Genomic DNA, 24,736 nt, shown 5'->3' with positions numbered 1-24,736 from the left:
ATAACATTTACAGAGTTATTTACATTTGCTCATTAAAAAAAACATGTTTTATTGTTTATAAAGGCGATCCTCTCAAAATCGGCCCTTTCACCTCCCCACTTACATCATCATCTAAGATATTCTATAACATTCACATTTGTCGACAGCTTTAATTATTCATTTTGTTTAGTTTGTTTGCATCGTGTATTGAACAGGGGAGAGGGGGGTGAAGTTGGTAAAGGGCATTCAAAACAAGAGGCCCCACAAAACGACTCGATCTTATGAAGATAAACCACCTAACAACGAGCGTAGTCATCACACATCCCCCAGAGCTCTCGGATGTGGCTTCAGGTTGCACCGCATGTTACGTTCCATGATGTCCGACGTTTCGCTGCACCTGTTGGGATCGAAACGTCGGACATCGTGCCGAACGACATGCGGCACAACCCGAAAACGCATCGGAGAGGGACGCTGCCACGTGACCATCTTATTACAAACGGCTGTTTCTCCTTCAGACAAATTTACAGAACAAATGAAAGAGATAAACTTAACCTGAACCAGAGCTTTTAAATTAGTGAGCTTACTTCAAACATTGTAACTGGTTAATGTCTAAAGTAAACTTTTATTGCCATCTTAATCCTCCTATCTTGCTCCAGCAATTTTTTTTATTTTGCTTTGAAAAACCCGGTGAGGAATACGATTTGATCACCAATCCGAGGCGCCGGCCAAACAGCGGTGTGGTCAAATGCGTCCGATGCACAAATGACATTGAATGTGGTACGTCGACGTATCGAAATACACGTGTTAAAGCAATACGATATCTAGTGAGCAGCTATACGTACGCGCACCGGAGGCTCTGCTATCCACAGTGGTTCGGGCGGGTGAACACGTTGTGAATTGTGCTGGGCTGCGGGTGTACGTGCGCGTGTGGGGAGAGGGGTTGGTTGTGCTTGTGCAGTGGTTTCGCACACTGCGCTCCGAGCCTGCGTTGGATTCCTGGCCATGGTTAACATCGGTGGCAACTGGTATCTGAATCTGTTGGGGCCTTCCCTGAAGTTGAGTGGGTCTTACACGCGAGCAGCTCGTGGAATATGAAAACATCCGAATTGGAGAGAGGCGAATGCAAACTGGGCGTATCGCTGCCCGCACCGCCCCATCGTGGTTCACGTTAACGTGCGCTCGTTAAGAAACAGCACTTGCCCTTGCGGTGCGTGAGGCTGTTCGGGGGATCTTTGTGTCTGCGCGGGTCACGCGATCAGATTGAGCCGCAGCATTTAGGCAAAATAGCAGCGGCGATTGAGAGGGTGGTGAACTAGGGAATGCGGCTAACCCACCGTGCGGATATCAGAGTCTCCTGTAACACTGTCCCTTGTTTCTTTTTCTTGCAAATCCAATTGTCAAAAGAAAATCCCGAGAATCTCTCCGGAGAATTTTCACAAATTAACTTTTATTACCAGTGTTTTTTTTTTCTCAGTTCTAACATTGTGACTTGTCTCCCTCTCTTGCTCCCAAATCACATTTTCCCCGTACCCTGACCCTACCCTTATGTGTCAGCACTCCCCTGAACCCTTGCCAAAAACACTATCCCTTGTCAACATTTGCCACCCCACACTTTCCTTTATTGTTTCTACTACAACTTTAATTTCGTGTTATTTGTATCATTTCATCCTTTTACCTTCAATTCCATTGTTATCGTCCCCCCCCCCCCCCCCTTTGCCCACTGTGCCCCCTCTGCCGTGCTCCCTGTGCCCCCTGCCCGCTGGTTCTGTCCGCAGTGTAGACATGTCTAAAGCCCCCGATCCGTCTGTGACGTTCTCAGCGGGCTTTGATTCGGCCGCCACCTCCGTTAGCTCCGCCGGACTCCCCCTAGCCGCCATGCCGCTGGCGACCGTGCCCCTGCCTCCGATGCCCTTCTCCCCGGCAGCGATGCCCCCTTACCCTCCGTACCCGTGCCACATCCCCACCCTGCACCCGCTGAGCCTGCCGGGCCTCAAGCCGTTCCCCTTCGCCCCATCCTCGGCCGCTGCCGCTCACGCAGTGGCGGCGGGTTTTACCGTTGAGCGTGGCGGGCCCGAGAGCCATCACCACGTGGCCTACAGCCCACAATTCTCCCCGGCAGCCGAAGCGGCGTCGGGAATGCCCTCCTCGTCCGCCGCCCTGTGCGCCGCTCGGAAAGTTGAGCGGCCCAAGTTTTGCCCGTACTGAGACCGGACCCCGGGGCAGCAGCCAGAGTTACTGCCTTCACGGTGGTCGATGTTGTTGTTGTTTAAAAACAAGCAGAAAAACACACCACCCAAATGCCACCTTCGATCAAGAAATATTATTCGCGATATGTTTTGAGTGAAGAAAAAAACCCAGTGCAATCTAAATATCCATCTGTAAATACAGTGTTTTTCACTGATGCTGAACACATCTTGCATGTGGCCTTAATGAGGCATGTTTGTTTTGCAAAATATATTAAGGAACAACATTTTTGAAATGTCTCACATTTCTCTGGCTACGCGTACCCATTCGATGTGGTTCGATCGAATTATAAAGAAAAACATTCCGACAGATTTGCAATTTAAAAAACAAATGACTACCCGACGAAGACTTAGAAACTCTGGTGTCCACGTAGGTCTCGTGGTCGCGTCGCTTCTCTTGACGCTCACACTTTTCTTGGCATCAACAAACCCAAGTTGTCTGCCCACCCGCGGACATCCCATGGGCACAGCGTATTGCTGCACACTCCTCTTTCTCAGATCACGTTGACGATCTGTACTCTACCAGATCACCATCCTATGCAAACTAAAGAAATAAAGAAATCCTACAGTATTTACAGTGGTTATAGAGAATATGCAATGCGACACGTTTACTGAAAACTGTGAAAAAAAACATGTTTATGGTAATTTGGCCCGTTATCTGAGAGGGTTGTGATGATTGCAAATATTCATTGAAAGAGATTTAAACATTCAGTTAAAAACGCTACAATTAGAACGTACTTACAAAAAACACGTGTTATTTATGTTTAACTTCTTTCGCACCGTACGTAGCCATATGTTGCATGAATTAATCTCTTATAGTCATTAAAGCTTCATGAAAAAAAATATCGTGCTTATACATATTGGCTGATGACATACATTTTCCTCTTTCAGTTTTACACATTTAATGTTAGTGTTGACCTCAAGAAAAGTGTCAGCATCTCTCATGAACCTCATTCAAACCCAATTGTTTTATCGGCTGCGAATCGCCGCACCTTCGATTTCATAACCCCACATAGGACAAGATCATCGCGTAAAACTCAACACACCTCGTGTGGCAGACTGGGTCACAGCGAGGCACTTTACAAGTGACAACGACGATATGAACCATGGGGGTTGTTGATATCGGAGCAAGGTGTTGCAGCCCATGCTCGCGATGGAGGGCAAAGTGATGTGGCTTCACTTGGCACACTCTTGTCCCACGTGGTCAATGCCCTCGCGGTGCGCGCAATCCCAACGTGTGATGTTTCAGTCGCTGCGAAACTCAATACGCAGTGTCGATGTTCAGCGTCAGTCAGATAACCGATCTGCCTGCCGGAGATGGTGCACATTGAGACGCTTCTCTGAGCAAAATAACAAAACAAAAATTCGCGGTCAAAAGAGCAGATGATGCAACGAGAGAGGTCCAGGTTAGTGCGTTGAATAAGCATTAAATATTAAAATTCTCCAATTACATGAATGCTAAATAAATAATAACAATTAAAATAAGTCCATAATTTGAAAAGGGAAAAAGTATTAGGTGCATTTTTTATTGTGACGTGGGTTAAATATATCTTAAATCAGTAAGTAATAACATTGAGTGTTTTTCGTTTATTGTTGAAAATTCTGATCATCCACACGTTTAATTGCTTTGTTATACATTAATGAACTGCAGCTACTGATTTCGTTTCTGTTAAGCTGGATGGTTTTAAAGCCTGAGGCTGTTAGCATAATTCAGATCACGTCAAATTGTAAACAATTATACAAGCTTACTAAAATGTTACAAAATAAAATTGTGTTTTTAAGTACATTACTTAATTATTGTTTTTTCATACTATTAATATACAATACTTTCATTGTCAAGTTTTGTAAAAGCAACTTTTAATCAATGTGACGGCTTTCTCAGCTAATGAAACAGAATAATACATGTTAAATACAAACGTATAATATTTTGGTAAATTACGGTCCGGAGATAACATACAAATTAGATTTCATTAATGCAGTAACAAGTCTGGAAAAAAATCACTTCAGCAAAGTTAATTTCTCAAAAATACAGTAAATAAGTAACACAAATAATTGAGTACACTAACGATCAAAAGTAGTGCTTGTTAAATAGCGACTTATTGAACTATCCACTGCAGTGGTGGATAGTAAATCTGAACTACTGTAAGCGGTGATGGAAAATATTGCTGCTGCTGCTGCTGCTGCTGCATGAATCCCGAGTGTCAGGCTTGTCTGCTGCCTTTAGCTAAAGGTGAGGGCGCCAATGCCCACAAATCCAGAACTGAGAGTGTGTGGGCACAAGTGACTTCTTTGCAGCCTCGCGCTACGGGCGAAAGGGGCAATGCGTGCTGCGTATTGCAAGAGCGATGATTTCAAAATCGCAGCACAAGGCTGGCAAACTCGTCCGACACCTACCCAACAAATTACGGCTCGCCACCCACACTCGTAAGGTGCGTTCTGCCGACACTCGCGAGTATTCACCGATGCAAGGTTGTTGCAAGGTTGTTGCAAGGTTGTTGCAAGGTTGTTGCAAGGTTGTTGCAAGGTTGTTGCAAGGTTGTTGCAAGGTTGTTGCAAGGTTGTTGCAAGGTTGTTGCAAGGTTGCATCGTCCGCGTGTCACGCCGGTGTGCTTCACGTACGGCCGGCCACACGTTCGGTCGTGACTCCTCGCTGGCTTCAGTAGTTGAAACAAAGCGTCTTTTGTCGTCGCTCTCGGAATGTACGAGTCTCTTCCCACTTCCCCCCCACCACCACCACCGCACGCTTTAGCCCTGCTCGTTGAAACTGCTGGGTTGGGGTCACTTTCCCGAAGACTGGCAGCCTTTCATAAAGCCCCTTTGGCGAGCGAGTTGGCAGTGTGGATCGCGGCTTGAGCACTTGGCACATGCCCTCCCTCAAACTGCGTTACATCGAGATTCTGGAGAAAGTGTAAAATCCAGAGCGCTCATTACCTACTGATGTTAGCTATGCTTTCGTCTTGTGGACTTGTGTGATTATTTTGGGGGATTTCTGTGTAAAAGGCTGGCTCTTTTTGTTTTATTTTCAGTTGGTGGTCTAGACAAGGCTGATAGCATTTTCCATGCAATGTCGCGGTCACATGACATGCGCACACGGCATGCTGGGAAGGCGTGCCTGCCTGCTGTTTGTGAGCAGCAGCAGCAGCACGCCTTTGCGTGTTATTTCTGTTTGTTTCCAGCCTGCACGATGCTGCTGTGATGATGATGATGATGAGTTTTCTCATCATTTACAGGCAGTGTTGGATGTGAATCGTTGTTTTTTTGCCAGAGGACTGTCCAATATGCGCTTATGTGACCCGTTTTTTTTATTTTAAACAAACGCTACGTCACATTCTCCTAAATAAATAGTTTTTAACGGAGAATGTTAAGTTGGCACAGGTTGTCAGACTTCAACGCACAACAAGTGACTTTAAAACGTTGTTCTTCGATGCGTTTGAAGTGTTACTTTGTGAAATGTGTGTGAGGATTTTTTTTGTTAGCGTTTGTGGAACTTGCAAGTGTCAGAAGACGAGGAAAAGCACCTTTCGTTTCGAGCAGTTAAGTGAAGCGTGCCATAGGTTTATGCGCGGACTGCCGCTCTAACAAAACATCTTGTCCAAGTTGAGCAAAGCCCTGTGGGAACGTTGAGGAATTTGGAATTCCTCGGCGGCAATAGGATACCACATCCCATAAGTCCTCCCGATGGGCTTAGGGTTCTGGGTTTTGATTTATTAAAGGATCCTATATATTCACAAAAATAAATCATGCAGGAGTTTTGTTTCACGAGGGTTTATGAAATATAGTTTTACATCTGTAGACAATCTTGACTTAAAGCTTTCGTGACTGCAGGAATTCATATTCGTTGGGTCTTTTTGGTAAAGTCATGTAGATAGGTTCACAAATAATCATAATAAAATAAAAATAAAACTACGACGTTTCGACCGCAACACAAGTGATCGTCATCAGGAGCCCCCCCCCCCTTTTTCCTGATGACGATCACTTGTGTTGCGGTCGAAACGTCGTAGTTTTTATTTTATTGTTTTAACCTGTGACTTTACCGAAAGACCCAAAGAATATCTGCAGGAAATTTATATTACTTAAGTATCCTGCAAGAATTTGAGTGCATAATTCTATTTGATTCGATTTCCTTCAGCATTCCAACAAGGGTGTGATTTTTGTTTCACTTACCCAAATGGAAGTGGCTCAATCTGGGTTTACAATTGTTTAGTTCCAATCAGGTGCGGTGACTTTCAATTATGACTCGAAGCACAGGCCAATGCTGTCACCGCCTGCACAAAGGTAACTCTATCATGGGAAATTTGACAAACTCTAACACAGATCTCTTTGCCATTCCAACCCATTGCCTGGTTTTAATTGATGTCCAAAAATGATGACCGCAGCACGGGGCTTGTGAAGAAGTGATTGCTTCAGGTCGTGTGCGGAGGAGGGATGGAAAGGGACAATTTGTGTTTCCCTGCTGGAAAAAAAAATCTATCATCCCTCCATCTGCCCACACGATTTGCGAATCAAAGTGCAGTGTTTATCGGTTCTAGAGGGAGAGGTTTTGTCACCGATAAGATTGGCCTCATGCTCTTAGCCTACACCCAAAAGTGTATTTCTCTGAGCATGTCACAGGGGTACAAACGTTTATCAGCCACTGGCTCAAACGTCTTCGTGAATTAGACGACAGACCCGTTGACAGTTGCGTGAAGGTGACCCCATCCTTGTGACTTGTGGTTCCCTTGGGCATGTTTTACCGTCGATACGTTTTTGGATACTGGGCATTTTCTTTGCATGATGTCACGTCGCTTTTCCCCCCACTTATTTTACGTTTCGCTCAGTGGTTGTGTAAATCGTGCTGCATGGCAAAGCCGCTCGTTTTCTAAAGTAATGCCCGCCGACAAAGTTCAGGTAGATTACTTTAAGGCGACCAGACATTTTATGCCTGATTAATTTGTATTTTTTCTTTCTCTTGTCTGTGCAATGCTAATTAGTAGAAGCTAATGTTGCTCATAATTGTCGATGCATGCTTGGTCAACCGTGTGTGCTGTGTATAGGGGTTTCTAAAAGCGACGGGGTGCATTTGACCGTCAGTGTACTTTTTATTTAAACGGCCGGAATTGTTGTCTCTGAATTCGTTTCACTCGCGCACGTGTGCACTTCCGAGCGCGACGCGGCCCCACGCAATCTCATTACAAACTGCGGGCAACGGCCCGCACCAGAAACAACGCTCAAACAAGCCGGGCCTCATTGGGTCACGATGAAGAACTCCCTTACAGGAGGCGGTGTAGGAATTCATCCATCCTATTTTCTTTTGTTCGTGGTTCTCCCGACTGAGGAAGGTTGCAATTGATTTAAGGGGGGGAAAACCACGTGGCCTTTCCCAATGGAGCACGAGGAGAAACAAAATGCAGAATGACGATCCGAGAGAATTTTCACGGCAAAAAGTGTGAACGTCGTTGAGAACGCACGTGCATTTTTAGTCGGCATTGATATATTTGATCCACATGCAATTTGTTGGGATTGTTCACATGTGTGGTTGTAGTTTCACTAATTCAGTTTTTGTTCACGTAGCATCACACGTGGAATTTCACGTGTGATGCTTTGTAAGGGGGAGCATTGCAGTTTTTACAACTTAAAACAAGACATTTTCTTCTTCTGGCTTTGTTTCATTGTAATGAGATTTTGCTGTGGCATCAATTGCACGAGTGTCCCGATGAAATGCTTGCACGTGAGTGTGCGTGAGTGTGAGTGTGCGTGAGTGTACGTGAGTGTGTGTGCGCGTGTTTGCGTCTGTGTCTGTTAATTTGCGTCTGTGTCTGTTAATTTTCAGCTGAGGTTCTATGTGTCATCGGTTTTGAATATCGTGTCGTTGTGGCGTGTGCTTGCAGAGGTTCGTTTGTAGGAGGAGCTCATTAATTTCTGATGCTTTACTTCATTAGTTGTATGGCATCCTTTTGTCTAATCAGACCTCGCGGATTCCGATTATACAATTGATTAAATCCTACATTCATTTTCTGTGAAGCCTCGAATCCCAAGGCAAATCCAGCCAAAGCACCGATCCATATTTGGCAGTACAGTGGTGTGAAAATGCCATTTGGTTGTGCTGTAAATTAATATAACTTACAGTGTGATTTCCACTTTTTAAAGTAAATACTTGAATTAAAATGTCACCATTTCGTATTCATATACAACAGAATGTGACCATTTTGTCGAAAATAATGCATGAGGCTTCACAAAATGGTTCGTAATTGTTCCCTCAGCAGTTCTTAAGAGGTCAATGCTCATGTGTAAAGGTGAAAACCTTTCTGCTCAGACTCTTTGCCCAACTAGAACTGCTCACTGAATCCAGGATCCTTGAAGGAAAATATAAAAAAAACAATTCAGTTGAACATGAAACCAACTCCACATGTTGAGTGCAAGTGTCACTCACCATTGTGACAATTTGGTAAATAATCCCACGACATCCAACATGTAAATCCTATCATTTATACTTTAAAAGGATGTACAACCTCACACTTAGAATGATGAAATATAAATCTGTGCTTTGATGGTGCCCTTTTAAGTACTGATTGCCACTTTGTGGGGAAGTCAACAGTGGCTGTCCTGTAGATACTCGCCCCTGCCATAGGAATGTGGAATTTCCACCACTGGCTCAAGGCTGTAAACAGGAGACGACCATCGCCTAAATGCTCATTTGAGCAACAACTCACTGCTAACAATCATGTCTCCTGATGAAAAATGTAAATAACTTGCTCCAGAAAGGCTTACATGAAATAAACATTCCTCCAGTATGTTGTCTTACATTTTATGAAACGCATAAAATGTTCCTAAGAAATTAACGTGGGCTCCACCTGCAACACAACCACTATAAGTGCAATATTAACATGGCCTCTGTGTTGCCGAGGTCAATGGAAGTAAGGTTCGTTATGGTATTGACATTTAGTCGCCTAGGTGCTTCTTGTCTGCATCATTGTCTATCGTGTTCTTTGCTTGGATACGACATACTATTTACTCTGCGCTAACTTGATTGTGTACAAAGCAGCGCCAATAGTCAAGCCAAGAATACACGGCAAAAATCAGGTGATACGGTTATTTGCACATTACTCAGAATAAAAAAATGAACACACGCGACGCAGTGAATGCAGAAAAAACAATTACTGCAATATATTATTGCATCACAGAGTCTTTATTTTGTCCTACAAGGTTTTGCCGACATTCAGCAACTGTTATCCCCAGATTCTCATCCTAAATTCACCACAATGGACCCACGTTTAGAAAATTCAACCACGCTCTGTGATGTAACAAGGACACGGGATTGTGACCCTCACTTAAAACAAATAATCCTACGGGACATACTTTTGCAAATATATACGCCGTAGATTCCTGTAGGAAACTCAAATACCTCCTATATGAATCCTTTAAAGTTTATAACAACTAATTTGCACAAATTTTCTAGTTAGTTATTTTTAAGGAATCATGTAAAGGTCCCGTATGATTGTTTTTATTATGTTGTAGGGGCAGTTCTGCTGCTTTTGCTAATACAGTGAGATCCGTATACAAGATCCCAAATGGGTTGTTTAACAGATAGGTCAGTCGTTAAAGACTTAGCCTTCAAATACAAAGTTAATTTCACAACAATACTCTGCTCTGAAACCCAAATGTAGGCACGTGGGGCAGTGACCGAGAAGTCTTGGATTTTATTGCCAATGTGCTCACATTTTGATAAATCTGAGGGCCAGCGAAGTTCCCGATTGATGTAAAATATAAAATGTGATGGCTTTGCAGCCTTCTCGTGAGCCAAGACGAGATCGTATGTCTCTGCTCACTGTGGACAACTTAATTTCCCAGGATTTTATTTAATGACAGAGTAATGACAAAGGACATCGGCATATATAAAATGTTTCCATCATATTTTTATAAATGCAATTTAAATACCATTACGTGTGAATTGAGATAATTCTGGAATAAAAGGTAATTAATTTGTCATTATAAGCAAGCGCCTTATTATTCCACCAACACAAAATACGATAACCCAGGGCTTCTAATACGGATTTCACTGTAATTGCTTCTGTTATAATGTTTTCACCACTTACAAAAAATGTACTTCATGTTAGTTTGCGTATCTATAAGATTGTATACAATATTGAAATGGGGTGGAACAATGCATCGTTCGATTAATATCGATTCTTAAGCTCACAACACGTACTTTGCATAATGTATGTGTAATAATTAATTTGTTAATCGGTCTATGTGGTGCCGCAATTGCATTTTCCCTGCAGCCACTAGTGGTGCTATACCATTCACCATAATGTAAATCAATCACATAATTTTTCATCATTCCAAAAATTACTGGAGGGTGATAATTCCATTTGTGAAACTAAAGTAAATTGTTAAAGTTTATTCAAATGTACCTTAATATTATTTCTACGCGTTATACAATCTTATAGAATCTTATTGTGCAACAAAGAAATGTTATGGGATCATGCATTACGTTACCGTAACTCAAAACCCTAGGTTACCGTACATGATTCTCTAAGTATTTTCTGAATTAATGTAGATTTTTTGTAATGACTTCAGAGGCATTAGCTCTAAAATGTCCTTTTTTTTTGCAAAATTTAACCCACAAAGTGGAATTTCTCACGTACTTTTGCAGGTAAAACAAACTTTTCCTTGAAATAATTGAAACAAAACTGACTTTGGTGGTTGCTCCTATATATTTATGCAGGCCTGCTTAATTATTTTAGCTGTTTATTCTATGCCATTTTTACCATTACTTAAATGTTCCTCATAAGCATTTGTCTCCTTGTTATGAATTGACGTGATGCAAGTGTTTTATCCCTAAACGCACCAGTATAATCTATAATCTTCGCCTAACCCTCGTTTACCCTGGATTCCGTAATAGTCCTGTAAATGTGAAATGGAATGAAACAATAATAACAATGATAAAAAAAATAACAAAAAAAATTCTCCGTTTTGTCTCTTTTCTCGGCATAAATTGTAACCCTGACACAGATGTGTCATAATCAGTATCAATAGCCATGTTCTGTCTACTGGCCGATGAAGAACCTCCCCGCATCGTCACCACCCTTCATGGTCTTGCCATGACACAACTCCTGCTCCTGAACCGATATCATCGCTGCATCTCCTGAGTCAGACATGTTCTCTCCTTTGACTGCCAATGCGAGACCAGTCTCGTCTATCTAATATTCACCCCTTCGAGCAGTCTGAGCTTCCCAAGTCCACTTATCCAATAGTCAACATGTTTTCCTCTTTCTAACTTAAAGTGCAATTCCCAACATGCATCTCTCCGTGTGTTTTTGCATTACTTTTCCGTTTAACTCCACCTTGTCAGTCCCATTCATATTCTGTCCACTATCATGGCAGGCACTATGATTTTCATTGTCAAATTACATTTTCCAAAAGCACTACACCCTGCTCTTGCTTGTTTTATCATTTAGACCCCAATCTGGCTTTCCCGCGATTGTCCTTTTGAGGTAGCTAGCCTGGGAAACGTCTATCTGGGACATAAAAGTATCGTTCTTTGTCCGTTACATGTGCTGTAGTTCTTCTTTGTTACGTCTCAGTTATTTCTACCATAGAGGTGGCAACCCTAGCTGCATTCAGTTTCAAAACCTTGGTCACAAAAATCCATAGCAAAAATATTCCCACTCCAGGTATATTCATTGAATGTTTTTTTTTTTCGCATAATGCCCTACAGTGGAACAATTCACAATATCATTTGTTGGTGGAATTGCTGTTTTATTTCGGCAACTTACATCTGCTGCATATCCAAATATTTATGATGTTGTATCAACCAAATGTGATCTTTAACATCCTAAGCCATGATATGTCCACTGCCGAAAGTCTCCACAAGCTTTCACCATTTCTCACGCTTTTGCAATTCAACAATTAGAGTCGCTCCATTTCCGAGGCCGTCGTACGGTCGTGTGCCCTCATTTGGCTGCTAGCCATCGAACAAAGATTGCCACCGCATCGCGCACTTTCAGATGCGTTTCTGCGGCCATCTGGAACGCTCTTCCGGTATTAGGAAGCCACGCACTTTTAAGTTTAAATTGAAAACTCATTTCTGTAGAACTGATTTTTGTGTTTAGTTTGTTGTTTTCCCCCCGCACCTCCAATTAGCACGGTTGGCGAAGTACGGTGCGAAAGAAGTTCAACAAAGTCTCAACTATTGGCCATCATCGCTTCTGGCGACGTGTCCATTTTCTTTGCCAGTGGCCACGTTTCCGAGCCGTGTCACAGCAGCAATATGCACCCATTGAAATGTTTCCTCTGCTGGCACATTGCTCATCTGCTTCCACTGACTATAAACATCAGCCACGTGGCCTTTAAAGGAAAAGGTGCACAATAGGTGACATTCCGGGCAATGGTTCTTCTTCATAGCACGTAAATAACGAATGCGTCGAAATGAATGAATTTATTTTCAGCGACTCCGTCCCACCGCGCACATCAACGCCGCGACCCGCCTGACGCGGATCGTTCTGTGGTTGTGTCGTGTCCAAGGGGCCGTCCATTAACGACGTCACGCACCTAGGGGATGGGGGGGGTCAGACATTTGTGACGATGTGTGACGAGGGGGGGGGGGGTTGAGAAATGTGACGTCACATCAAAATGCGTAAATAAATATAGACAACACGTTCTACTTAATTAGACGTTTTAATAAATGTTTTCTCCTACAACATCAGAGTGCAGCAGCACATTAAATACGCACTACAATGACAATAGTTTAAAGCGATTTGAAGCATGGTTTTTATATTTTTTTGGGGCGGGGGGGGGCAGAGCTTTGTGACGTCATATTTGAGGGGGGGGGTCTGACTTTTTGTGACGCCGTGTGACGAGGGTGGGGGGGTCAAAAATCGTCCAAAATCGCGTGACGTCATTTATGGACGGCCCCCGAAGCGCAGCAGCGAGGACGAACGCGCAGAATAAACGAAACTTTGATGAGCGCATCGCGTGGAGCTCGTCTCGAAGGGCAGGTCGTCGTGGGGCTTATGGGACCCCCCCCCCCCCGAGGTTCACTTGACGCCTACGGCATCACAAACGTGTTGAATCAGCAGCAACATGGGCATGGCTTCCATCTGTCGTGTGGCTTGCGGAAGAGCTTCACAGCTCATCGGATTCTTCCTCGGAGGCTCGACGGAGATTGTGATTGGTCAGCGTGGCGAGACCTCTGAACCTTCGGCTCAGCCAATCAGCGGCGCGGGGCATCTCTTCCCCCCCCCCCAAGTCGTCGTCATCGGACGGAGAGACGCGGCAGCCATCTTTGTCAGGGACGTGCACTCACTTCTCTGGCTTTCGCGACCGATGTCATCCACAATTCTAGTTGTTTTGTGGGTTAGATCGTTTAAATATAGGGGTCGTTAAACCGGCAGCCAATACTCGACACAGCCAATTAGTCGCCAGGCGTGTCACACCGGTGGTGCTGTACTAGTGACGAATTATATTATTGGATTTTTCGCTAAAGTCACGTAGAAGGGAAATAATAACAATAATAAATTAGTGACGAATTGGCCACGTTCTGTTAACGTGACAACCCTTACTCGTTGGCTGTGTCGGGTGGTGGTGGGTTTAACGACACATGTTTTACGCGATCTAACCCAGAAAAACACCTCTATAATGGTCTGGTACACGTGGTGTAATGCTGGTAGGGACCACCTGGTTCCACCAGCCCACAGGGGATTATTGTGTCCGTCCGTCGTGCATCCAAAAATGGGAGGGGTGGGGCTGGGAGAGGTGGGGGGTGGGAGGGGCTGGGTGGGGAGGGGCTGGTCACCCCGTGGTGCCCTTATAAAACTCAACGTTTAACCTACTCACGCCGGCTTGTGCCCGCCCTCACAGTCGGGCATATTTGCGGAATACACCGACCCTGCAGGCCATTGACCGAGCAACCCAACAACGTTCCTACCAGCTCCCTCCGCAGCAGGACAATGTGTTGTAGTTGCCGCATTCCTTCAACTTGCGTTGTGAGTGGTGCGAAGGGAACGTTGTCCAATCCGCATCACGTTCGTCAGTAACACACCCCGTGCCGCTAAAGGGTAACACCAACAACAACACGACACGTGCGACGTCGCTTGCAGCTGCCCCTCTTGCCAGCACACAGGCAGAGTGGATGAGGGCTCGTGGTAGTTTTATGTCTTTATAGTTTTTTTATGTTTTGATGTCAACATCGACGCGGGACCATGCCGGACGTCCGCGTTCTTCCAACTTTGTTGGCCAGCTGCGATTTTCTACATCATCATCATCACGGTGGCTATGAGATGTTAACTACCTCGCGTGGTGTACAGGAGGTCGTGGGTTCTATACCGACCCTGACGCCTGCTGCTGTATTGAGTGTCACTCATCATCATCACGGTGGCTATGAGATGTTAACTCCTTCGCCTGGTCTACAGGTCTGTGTCTCTCTCATCATCATCACAGTGGCTAGGAGCTGTTAACTCCCTCGCCTGGTATACAGGAGTTCGCGGGTTCTATACCGACCCTGACGCCTGCTGCTGTGTATTTAGAGTGTTGAGTGTTTTAAAGCCACGTTCTTTAATTAGGGATGGGGGGCGGGGCAGACCCCGTCTAAATTCGCGTGACGTCATCGCCCGTCCCTGAGCAAGATGGCGGCGGCGGCGTCGTCGTCGTCACCGCGCGAGCGCCGAGGGCGCAGCGAGGAGGCGACGCGAGCGACGATGGCGCCTCCGGTGAAGACGAAGAAGGCGGCGGCGGCGGCGACGGGGAAGACGACGGGGACGAAGCAGCCGGTGAAGCAGGAGGACCTGAGGCGACTCATGCGGGAAAAGCAGCGGGAGAAGCAGCGCTCGGCGGCCGCCGTCACCAAGCGCATCGACTCCCCGCTCGCCAGATATCCTCCGCCTGTCGTTGTCTTCATGGCGACGTTGAGGGCAGGACGTGGTCACCACTCCGCCTGTTGTTGTTGTTGTTGACTGTCTTGGCCATACTTTACCGCGCTGGTGCTAAGGGGCTGTTGGGAGGGTTGGAGGCAGTGATCGGTCAAGGTGACCACCGAGTCACGACAAAGATAGCACTGAATATAACACTGCCAGGAACCTCGTAATAGTCGTAATACAACGTGGATCGCCCTGGCAGCCGTGCGCATCGCGTACGACATGAAACGCGAAGTGTCACCACCGCAGGCGGTCGACTGCGCTGTGGCTTTATCCGCATTCTAAACACGCGTGACCATCGTATGTTAACTACATGTTTACTAATTTCACATGACACACAGGCGGGCAGGACATCACGTAGATGCATGACAGTACAGTTTACAGGCCTTTAACGAGCTCACCGGACTATTGGCTTAATAACATTGCCATGGAAAGGCAATGAAACGTCTGCTGGACTGAAACACATTTGTATGTGGAGACAGAACAGAGTTATGCTTATATATATTTTGCATTATGAGTTTGCAAATATGAAACAATGCATCACTGCCATTTGAACTTCATTTGCCAGTAGCAAAATATGATAATTGGTTTTTTTACCCTTTTATCTGACAACAAAACTGACACCTTTTTTTTACAAGGAGTCATGTTTGCATTGACCACAATACCTGCAGTCGGAATGCAAACAAAAAACATAACTCTGATAATGTATGCACTGTCCTTGAAATTGATTGGTCCAATGGTGTAAATGCTTACCCCGAGCTCTCATACTCTGATGGTGCATTGTCATTGAGTTGTGCGCCTTTTGGCGTCATCTGGTCCAACACCATGTGAGACTAGGCTCTAAGGCAAGCTGTCTCGGGTGTGGACCAATCAATCTCAAGGACAGTGCATACATTATCAGAGTTGTGTTTTTTGTTTGCATTACGACTGGAGATATTGTGGTCTATGCAAACATGACTCCTTGTAAAAAAGGTGTCAGTTTTGTTGCCAGATAAAAGGGTAAAAAACCAATTATTATAATGCATCACTGTATTACGAAGGTAGCTGTGCGTTAAGAATGATGCATTATTGAAATGTTTCATAACAGGAAGTGATGTGCATGAACAAAGTGTAGGTCTCTGTATCCGTGTGCATACAGCGCATGGTTTTGCTGCGATGTTCTGTGTTGAGTCGATGAAATGTGATTCCTTGACGTGGACGCTAATCACGTACAACAGCCTGGGCCACCTTTACTGCGTCGTTTGCAACATTCCAATCAAGAGCGAGCTACTCTGGCAGACGCACATTTTGGGAAAGTTGCACAAGGAGGTGAGGAGTCCATTGATCATCTCTTTGGTTTATCGTTAGCTTCATGTCACTTGGAGGTGCCAATCTTCGACTGTTTGTATTGTTTATTTGCATTAAAAAAGAAGCGAAAGACTGTGCAAATAAAAAAAGGCGTGCAGGCGAGGTTGTGGAAACCCAAGAGGGCTTCTATGAAAACCACGACAAAAAAATAACAATGGAAATACAAAACTGAGTGATCAATCAGTTAAATAAAGCATAATAATTACAATTAAACATGTTAAACTCATTGTTCAGTAAAAATACGCGTGCAAAGATGAAACCATAACTGTTTTCACAGATCAGTGCCAGATTAAACATCCACGTACATGCGTCGGACTATTTGTTGACTAAGGTGATGTAAAGTGTAGAGGTTTTTTCTGTTGACTTTTTGAAAAGTAAGGCGTTGTTGACCAGTATAGGAAATTAATGGTTTGCTCTTACAAGACCTTTATAATGCAGATATAATTTGATGTACCGGGTGATCTTGGCACACATAAAATATTGCTTTGTGTTATCACAAGTGTTCTATTTGAGTGGTGACATTTCTGGCACTCGTTTAGAACATTGCCGATGCAAAGAAGAATTCAACGACACCTACAGTCGCCCAGCTCCCACAGAAAAGGAAGCATCCCAGTGGTAAGGAATACTTTACAACGAATGTTTTATTACTCATTCACAGCCCTCACATAGTTCTACTACAATATATGGCTGCCTGAAGTAAACTTGCATTTACAAATGATGTGCAACACGTGTGCCCCAAATTTGAATGCTCTACTCTTAGCCGGGCGGTGGTGGCGCATGCTTGCTGTGATCCAGCACTGTGGAGGCGAGGGTTGGTGGTTCACACGAATGTTGTGAAACTACCTCCCCGCGAGTGTCGAGGTGCCATCATCCCTGGCTTGCCGCAAGGCAGTACAGCAAAATACTTGAACATCTGTTCCGCCTGTGTGGGATATAGTGTTCCCTCCACGCATGCGTGGCTTATCTCCCAATGTGTTCTGATTTCCTCCCACGTATAAGTGTTCATTCATTAGCCGATAAATAATGTATAGAGGACCACAGTGTTTGGACAATTGTTGGTGCCGGCTTATCGAATGGCATCCATCCTGTTGGTCTGTGGTACCTCGTGCTCTCCAAATTATTCTTCGTCTTCCAAGAGTGAATTCATACTGTGCACATTACATGTTGAAATTATTATTCATGTGATGCAGTGTATAATTTGTTGTACCAAATGGCTTATTGGCTGCTGCTAGATGTGTCGCGCTGGCTCCCAGTATGTTCAACTTGAATTGTTATTTTCTTGTTTCTTTTAGTCAATGATAATGTTGGTCAGACTTCTTCTTCACAAGCTGCTGGGTATGTTCCAAAAGTAGAATTTTGTGTTGTTGTTGTTTTTGAAATTACCTGCAAATATGAAATCACATTTGAAATGCGCATTTGTTACATTTAATTGCAATTCAAGCAATTCCTACTTTAATTTAAAAAAGGTTTCTCATTGATACAAATTCACGTGTTTAGATTACCAATTTTGCTTTCAGGCTTTCGGGAAAATCTTTTGACAAGTCAGCGGCAGCTCCACCACTGTCAAAGAAGTCTTCGCTCATAGGAGGGTATGATGATGAAGACGATGATGATGACGATGATGACGACGACGATGATGAAGATGCAGTCAAAGAAGAATGCAAAGGGGAGGAAGATGGCAAACCCACCAGCAACAACACAAACTCTGCAGCCAGCAGCCTTCCAGGTGGTAAGTACCGTATTCCATCACACATTTAAATAGTACACGTACAGCCCGTTGTTAATATACTGTTGGATAAGGCCCTTCTCATACCATGCTTCCAGTTGTAGCTGTTTGATACTGGTAGGAACCTCCTGGTTACACCAGCCCATAGTGGATTATTGTGTCCGTCCGTCGTGCAGGGAGGGTGGGGAGGGGAGGGTGGGGATGGGCTGGGTGGCGAGGGAAAGGTTGGGGAGGGGCTAAGTGGGGAGGGTGGGACTAGGTGGGGGGTGGGAGGGGTGGGGAGGGGCTGGTCACCCCGTGGTGCCCTTATAAAACTCAACGTTTAACCTACTCACGCTGGCTTGTGCCCGCCCTCAGTCGGCCGTATTTGCAGAATACACCACGCCGCCGTTGACCCTGGCCATTGACCGCGCAACCCAACGTTCCTACCAGCTCCCTCCGCAGGAATGTGTTTGTAGTTTATACTTCCACATGGTCGTCAGTGTGGGTTGCTGAAGACGGAGGAGTAGAAGTCTGGGGGAGCATTCAATTGCTGTACAGTAATAGATTTTGCAACACTGCCCTCTGCTACTCACAGCATACGTTTAAATTATAGTAATAACATGTACGAAACTAAAACTACACTTTATATATATAAATGACTAAAACTAAACTATTTTATGAGGTCAGGCCCACTGAGCTATACAGCACTTTTTCAGAAGCAACCTGGCCACAAATGATAGCTCAACGAAGTGGCTTATCATGTGGACATTTATAGCAGCCAAATACTCTAAACGCATGTTTCTAAATTTGGAGGGAAAAACGGGAGGACCCAGAGAAAAATCCTCGTGACCACAAGCATCACGGTCGGGATCGAACCCATGGCCTCCTGTATACCACCGTGGCCTAACAGTGTTTCTCTTGCAAGTAGCTCCTTAACTGAGTAAATTCAAAACAGTAAAACAATGTAAATGGAATTTTAAACAGCCTTTCCCACAACAGACATGCCCTTAACCGTAATCACTATGCACCGTGTAAGGTTTAGTAGCGCCCTAGTTTGGCATACTGGAGTTGTTTTAGAACAGAAGGTGTTGGCATGTGCAATGTGTGTTGTTTTTTATTTGAAGACTTGATTATATTTTTTGCCTTTATATTTTATAAGACTTGGAGCAGCAGTGACCATGTGCTGTGACACATTTTGATGGACATTCTTTGCATAATACAGCAGGGGAAACTAGAAATCGTTGAACAACCATGTTTACGAGGTTAAATTACACAGACTTTGAATGTATTACAGCTTAAATCCTGTTGACTTTGCATTCTTCATTAAATAGTATTTAATGAATGTAATATTTAATGCTTACATGCACAAGTACTTACCAGTTATTGTCCATTGAAAAACAAACAATAGCACAAAGGCTTGCTTAAAAATAATTGTGCTGACCGCAATGATTCTTATCTTGAAAAAAATCAGGCGATTCTCACTAAATGATGTCATTTTATGGCGTTTTTGTTGTTAAAATCTGCACGTTTTTCCTCCCATTGAATAACTTTTACAGGTTCGTTTCACTCTGGCGCTGCTGCACCACCACCTCCTGTGTCCCACTCGGGAACAATCACCAAGGCCGGAGAAATGGAGGTGAAGGCAGAGAAGCCGTAAGTTTCCACACGGCACTTTGTGATTAATTTTAAAGGGTGTTGAGCGTTGTTAGATTGAAAGCTTATTAATTTATGTTAATTTTCATCTATCTTCTCGTTTAAAAAATCTAAACATGCATTCTGTTTAAAATTTTAGCGATAACCTGGGAATGTTTGGGTTAAGAGTTTTAAGCCAAGCTTTTGGCAGTCGGCTACCAAACATCTGTTCGTTTGTATTCAAATGGTGTAAATGACAACTTCAAAACAACCACTGCAACATCATTCTTAAACGAAACACATATCCCAGAGTGCTTTAACAACGATATGCATCTCATTAACGATGTGATAGTGATACATTTCTCATGGAATGATATTGGCCACGCGTTCTAAATGCCTCCCGTTGAAATTCTGCAACACAGCAACAACACTGGTAAACAACCCTGGTAAACAACGCTGGTAAACAACGCTGGTGAGAAACAACTTTACAAACGAGCAGCGAACGATGTTCTTATCAACTTCGTATACAGTGCAGTTGATTAATGATTTAAGTGGTTGCACTTGACCAAAAATGCATTTATTTTGGTCACTGGTTTCTATAAAATTCTCACCCAGGTGGTAATTTTCAACCCAGCAAAGGGCTAATTGCAAAAGTGTTAATGTTTTTCTTGGCATTACCGCTAAACATCAGTTATACTTGGCAACAACTGATACAGATTTTGCGTAGTAAAATTCTGCATTCCTACACTGAAATGCAATATTTAACAAACTTCCAGCGTGGACAATTCTTGCAGCAATCGTTCTTGGATTATTTTTCGAGGCTTGTTGCCCATGTAACAAATACCAGAGAAGGCTGGAGAATGTCTTGTGCCGCTGGGACATGCATTAATGTTTAGTGTTTCTAATCAGTTAACAACCGCGTGGTTGAGAATTATTTTGTTGACCTTTCTTGCTTAGGCAGTGGGGAATGTAGCGGTGTCAATCGCTTGGGGTTTTAAAGGCAAGAAAGAGATGAAGCTAGAAAAAACTGAACCTTAATACAATTAGTTTGAACTACAGAATTTTAAGTCTGACTTAATGTAGTAATAAAGGTCAATTACAGTAAAAATATTCTACTTATTAAAAGTATTTCTGTTGCATGTTGCAACTGCAAAGTAAGTGCTGCGGAAAACGGGGGCAGGGCTGCTTTGTAATAATTAAATGTAATTTTTAGTGCAGAGGAAATTGCGCGTGAATTGTTCATTTAACTTACCCTCCATTGCTTACGCGGCTTAGGAAAGAAAATACCGTTGAAGCATTACCAGAAGGGTTTTTTGATGATCCAGTGATGGATGCGAAGGTAAGTGCTGGAACATTTAATAAGCACATATACATTTCAGAGTAATGCTTGAATATGTAATGGTGCTTATGCATATTATGGCCGCTGTATTCTGGAAGTATCCCCGTGATTTGTAGGCAATGTAGGCTATTGAACGGTATTGTTTTTCTCATGAACCCGAGTGAAATTCAATGACCACTGCATCTGGTATCCATGAGAGGACACCAAAAATAAGGATTGAATCTCAGAACTTTGTAGCTGCCAAGGGCAAGAGGTAATGGGCTCCACATGTGGATGAGACTGGTCATCCAGCAGTAGATGGACAAGCGACTCATTTGCATGCATAGTTTACACACACTTAAGCCAACTCAAGCAAATGTTGGATGTTACGTTCATGTTAATCTTTTGTACAGCTATGTGTAGATTCCATTTGATGTGTCACCATGACCCTCTTGCTTTGTGCGGTGTTCACAGCCCTCAATTTTTTGTTTCTCTTTTCAGAATAATAAATTACATTCCCGGTACATACTATTGAATGTACTTATGCTGTACTGTTGGTAAAGTGCTGTTTTCAGAAGTTGTATGTAACTCCTATAAATACCTGCTTCGTTTTGTTAAGTCTGTTGCGGGCCTTGCACTGTTTTCATAGTTCCGTCCACTAACAGCAGGGGAGAGGAGGGCTTGTGAGATGGGGGGGGTGAAACAGAATTCTGCACCCCCATGACTAATTGGATTCCTCCAAAGTTTCATTGCTAACATATGGCCCTGTGTACACTTTTGGAATGCTGCACAGGTGTGGGCATTAGACACGGATCATTTTAATTGTTTTGGAGGTTGCTTTATTTTGCTGTGTCTTATAGGTCCACCTTTAGTTTGTTGAATCACACTAAGTTACATGTACATTTTTGGGAAGTCGGTATGTAACATAGCCAGAATTGATGTGTAAGCAAAATTCCAAGACCCCATCCATGCAAAGAACAGTATAGTTTGTTCGTGAGTATGGCAAAGGCAACACTCCACTGCCATTACTCTCCATGTGTGTGTCAACAGCCATAAAGCAATGGGAAAATGCACTGACGTGCGGCGGGCTTGTGTTCATGCTTTCCTAAACACTTTAAAACATGTTTATGATAAAATAATCAATGTCGTCTCATTCCTTATCACAAGGGTCCGTGTTTTGCTTTTTACATAAACGGATACGATTGTTCGCGTTGTGTCGCAGTTTGATCGAAGGCTGTGTCACTTGACATGGTCCCTTCTCCACGTCACTCTGCCGTTACTCCGCTTGCTTTGTGGCTGCCCCGGTGACGGTGCTTTGTTCGTGTCTTGCAGGTACGGAAGGTAAATCTCCCCAAAGAGCAGATGGAGAAGGAGTGGGAAGAATTCCAGAAAGAGATGAGGCAGCAGACCATGGTGAGGACTGCACCGCATGGTGTTACCAAGTGCCTGTTTGTGCACACTTATGTCTATATGTGTGTCCTTCATGCGGCTAACAATGGTAGTGCTCATGTTGACGGTGTATGTTTTGTTTATGTACGTGTGCTTTTATATACAACTATAGTGTTGACATGAGTACTGTTGTTACTATGTTCTTACAAGGATATCCTTTCCATCAAAATAAATGTTTACACTAAAAATGCAGGCACCTCATTCTTGGGAGCCAGGATTTCCGTCGTGCCCAAATTAGTGACGTGGATGATGCTGTTCGCCGGATGCCCTGTGGGGTTCTTTGCTGAAGGGCTCTGGCCCCTCAAAGCATGCCATCGGAATTGTTGGTGCTGCCCTGGCTGCCTCGGCTGTACCTGGGGCTCGTTGTTAGTTCTGGGCCGCGGTTGTTTGTTCCCAGGCTGTGCCGTGGTGTTGCTCTCTCCTCTCTCCCATGTTTCCCTTCCCTGAGCCCCTCTTTTTGCCCTTCCATAAAAATGTAATTTTTTGTTCTTCCATTTTTATCAAGTGTTTTTAAATGAGATTGCATTTAGACGCTATAGAAATGCCGTGTTAAGATTTCCCGGCTGCTCACGTGAGCGACATCACCATGCGGCGACTGCTGTGCGCCCACAGGTGTCGGAGGCGCTGCAGGCGGAGGATGACGAGGAGGTCCGAGTGGAGCGGCAGATTAAGGAGATAGACGAGCAGATGTGAGTGCAAGCAAGCGCATGTTACGAACATCCAGGGTGCCTGTGTGTCTCGGCAATCGGGCTGGTGTGGCACTTACTAGGAAAAGGAGACATCATCATCCCCCCTTTTAAAATTGGCAACTACCTCGCCTGGTATTATACAGGAAGTTGTGGGTTTGATCCCGACCGTGACATCCTCTGTATATTTCGAGTTTGTATGTTCTCCCCATAGTCGTGTGTATTTTTCTCAGGGTTCTCCAGTTTTTCTCGCCACATTGAGAAACATGCATTTCGAGTATTTGGCTGGTTTAACTAAAATTCCCTGTGATAAGCCACTATTGAGTTATCATTTGTGGCCAAGTCGTTTGTGAAAAAGAGCTACAGCGCTCAGTGGGCCTTACCTGGTAAAATAAAAATATTTTAAGAGTTTATTGTTAATAGTAACTTAAAGCTTTTGTGACTGCAGGAATTCATATTCTTTGGGTCTTTCGCGAAAGCCACGTAGATCTAAAAAATAATACAAAATAATAATAATATCACGACGTTTCGATCACAACACAAGCAATCGTCATCAGGTGAAAAATATAGCGGGAGAGCTGCTGAGGCTTTACCGAAAGACCCAAAGAATATAGTTTTAATAGTAACAATGGCAAAGTTAAGCTTTCAAACTTTTCTAAATGACATTTGAAGAGGCAGTTATCAAATGTCTATTGTGTATTTCTCACACCTTCCACCGTGGACATTGTGACCTGTAGTTGTGGCGGCTTGCTTGTGAGCTGCACCGCTGTAGAGTCCGACGATGTCTCCCCCTGCCCCTGTGCCCGCCGCTTTGTGCGCCAGCGAGTGCTACCGTCGCGTCGAGATGCTGCTCGACAAGCGCCACTCGCTCAAAGAGAAGCTCAAGGACACGCTGGCGGACCGGGACAATGCAGACGAAGAGGACGATGATGACGAGGAGCTACGGAACTTCTTGTCTGGTGATTGGAGGGCTAAAGGCACGTGGCTGTGATGTCCATGTGCAATTGCTGTACAATATTTCTGAGTTTGTGATATGATCTGTGTAAAGGACAGTTGCTCACCTGGTGTGTAGTATGGTTCATCTAAGAGATTACTTGCCCTTTTGATCATGTGTTTGTAACCATGTAAATAATAAAGTTGAAGAAATGGAATTTTGTAATCATCTTCTTGGTGCAAGTTTTTTTTTTCTTCCTTCATCGGTTTGCTTTGTGAGCGCTTATTTGTACTGTTGTAATTATTGTTGTAGTTCATGATATACCGATTATAATCACCCAGGAATGTCTGTCCTTAACGCTCGTGATGTCACTCCACATCGACCAGCCCCCCTTATTAATATTCATGCACAGGTGACGTCCTCCAAATGGACACCCCCCCCACCCCTCATTATCATGAGCGGGTGACGTCACTCAATATGGAGTACTGCCCCCCCTCCCTCCTCACTAATCATTAGCAGGTTATGTCCTCCAAATGGATCCCTCCCTCAA

At 44.0% G+C, this 24,736-nt stretch overlaps 1 protein-coding gene across 1 annotated transcript; it reads left to right on the top strand.

The window, feature by feature from the left end:
• The first annotated feature begins 14,737 nt into the window (after nt 1-14,737).
• On the top strand, nt 14,738-24,411 carry ZNF830 (zinc finger protein 830). Its single transcript, XM_078870820.1, has 10 exons — nt 14,738-15,069; nt 16,321-16,420; nt 16,999-17,074; nt 17,752-17,794; nt 17,977-18,188; nt 19,724-19,820; nt 21,075-21,138; nt 22,450-22,530; nt 23,179-23,255; nt 24,075-24,411. Exons 1-10 carry the CDS (start codon nt 14,825-14,827, stop codon nt 24,241-24,243), a joined length of 1,164 nt encoding a protein of 387 aa, XP_078726946.1. The 5' UTR covers nt 14,738-14,824; the 3' UTR covers nt 24,244-24,411.
• Nucleotides 24,412-24,736: the final 325 nt, after the last annotated feature.

Source organism: Lampetra fluviatilis, chromosome 31 (assembly GCF_964198595.1).
Source record: "Lampetra fluviatilis chromosome 31, kcLamFluv1.1, whole genome shotgun sequence".
Classification (NCBI taxonomy): domain Eukaryota; kingdom Metazoa; phylum Chordata; class Hyperoartia; order Petromyzontiformes; family Petromyzontidae; genus Lampetra; species Lampetra fluviatilis.
This window is presented reverse-complemented; position numbering and strand designations above follow the sequence as displayed.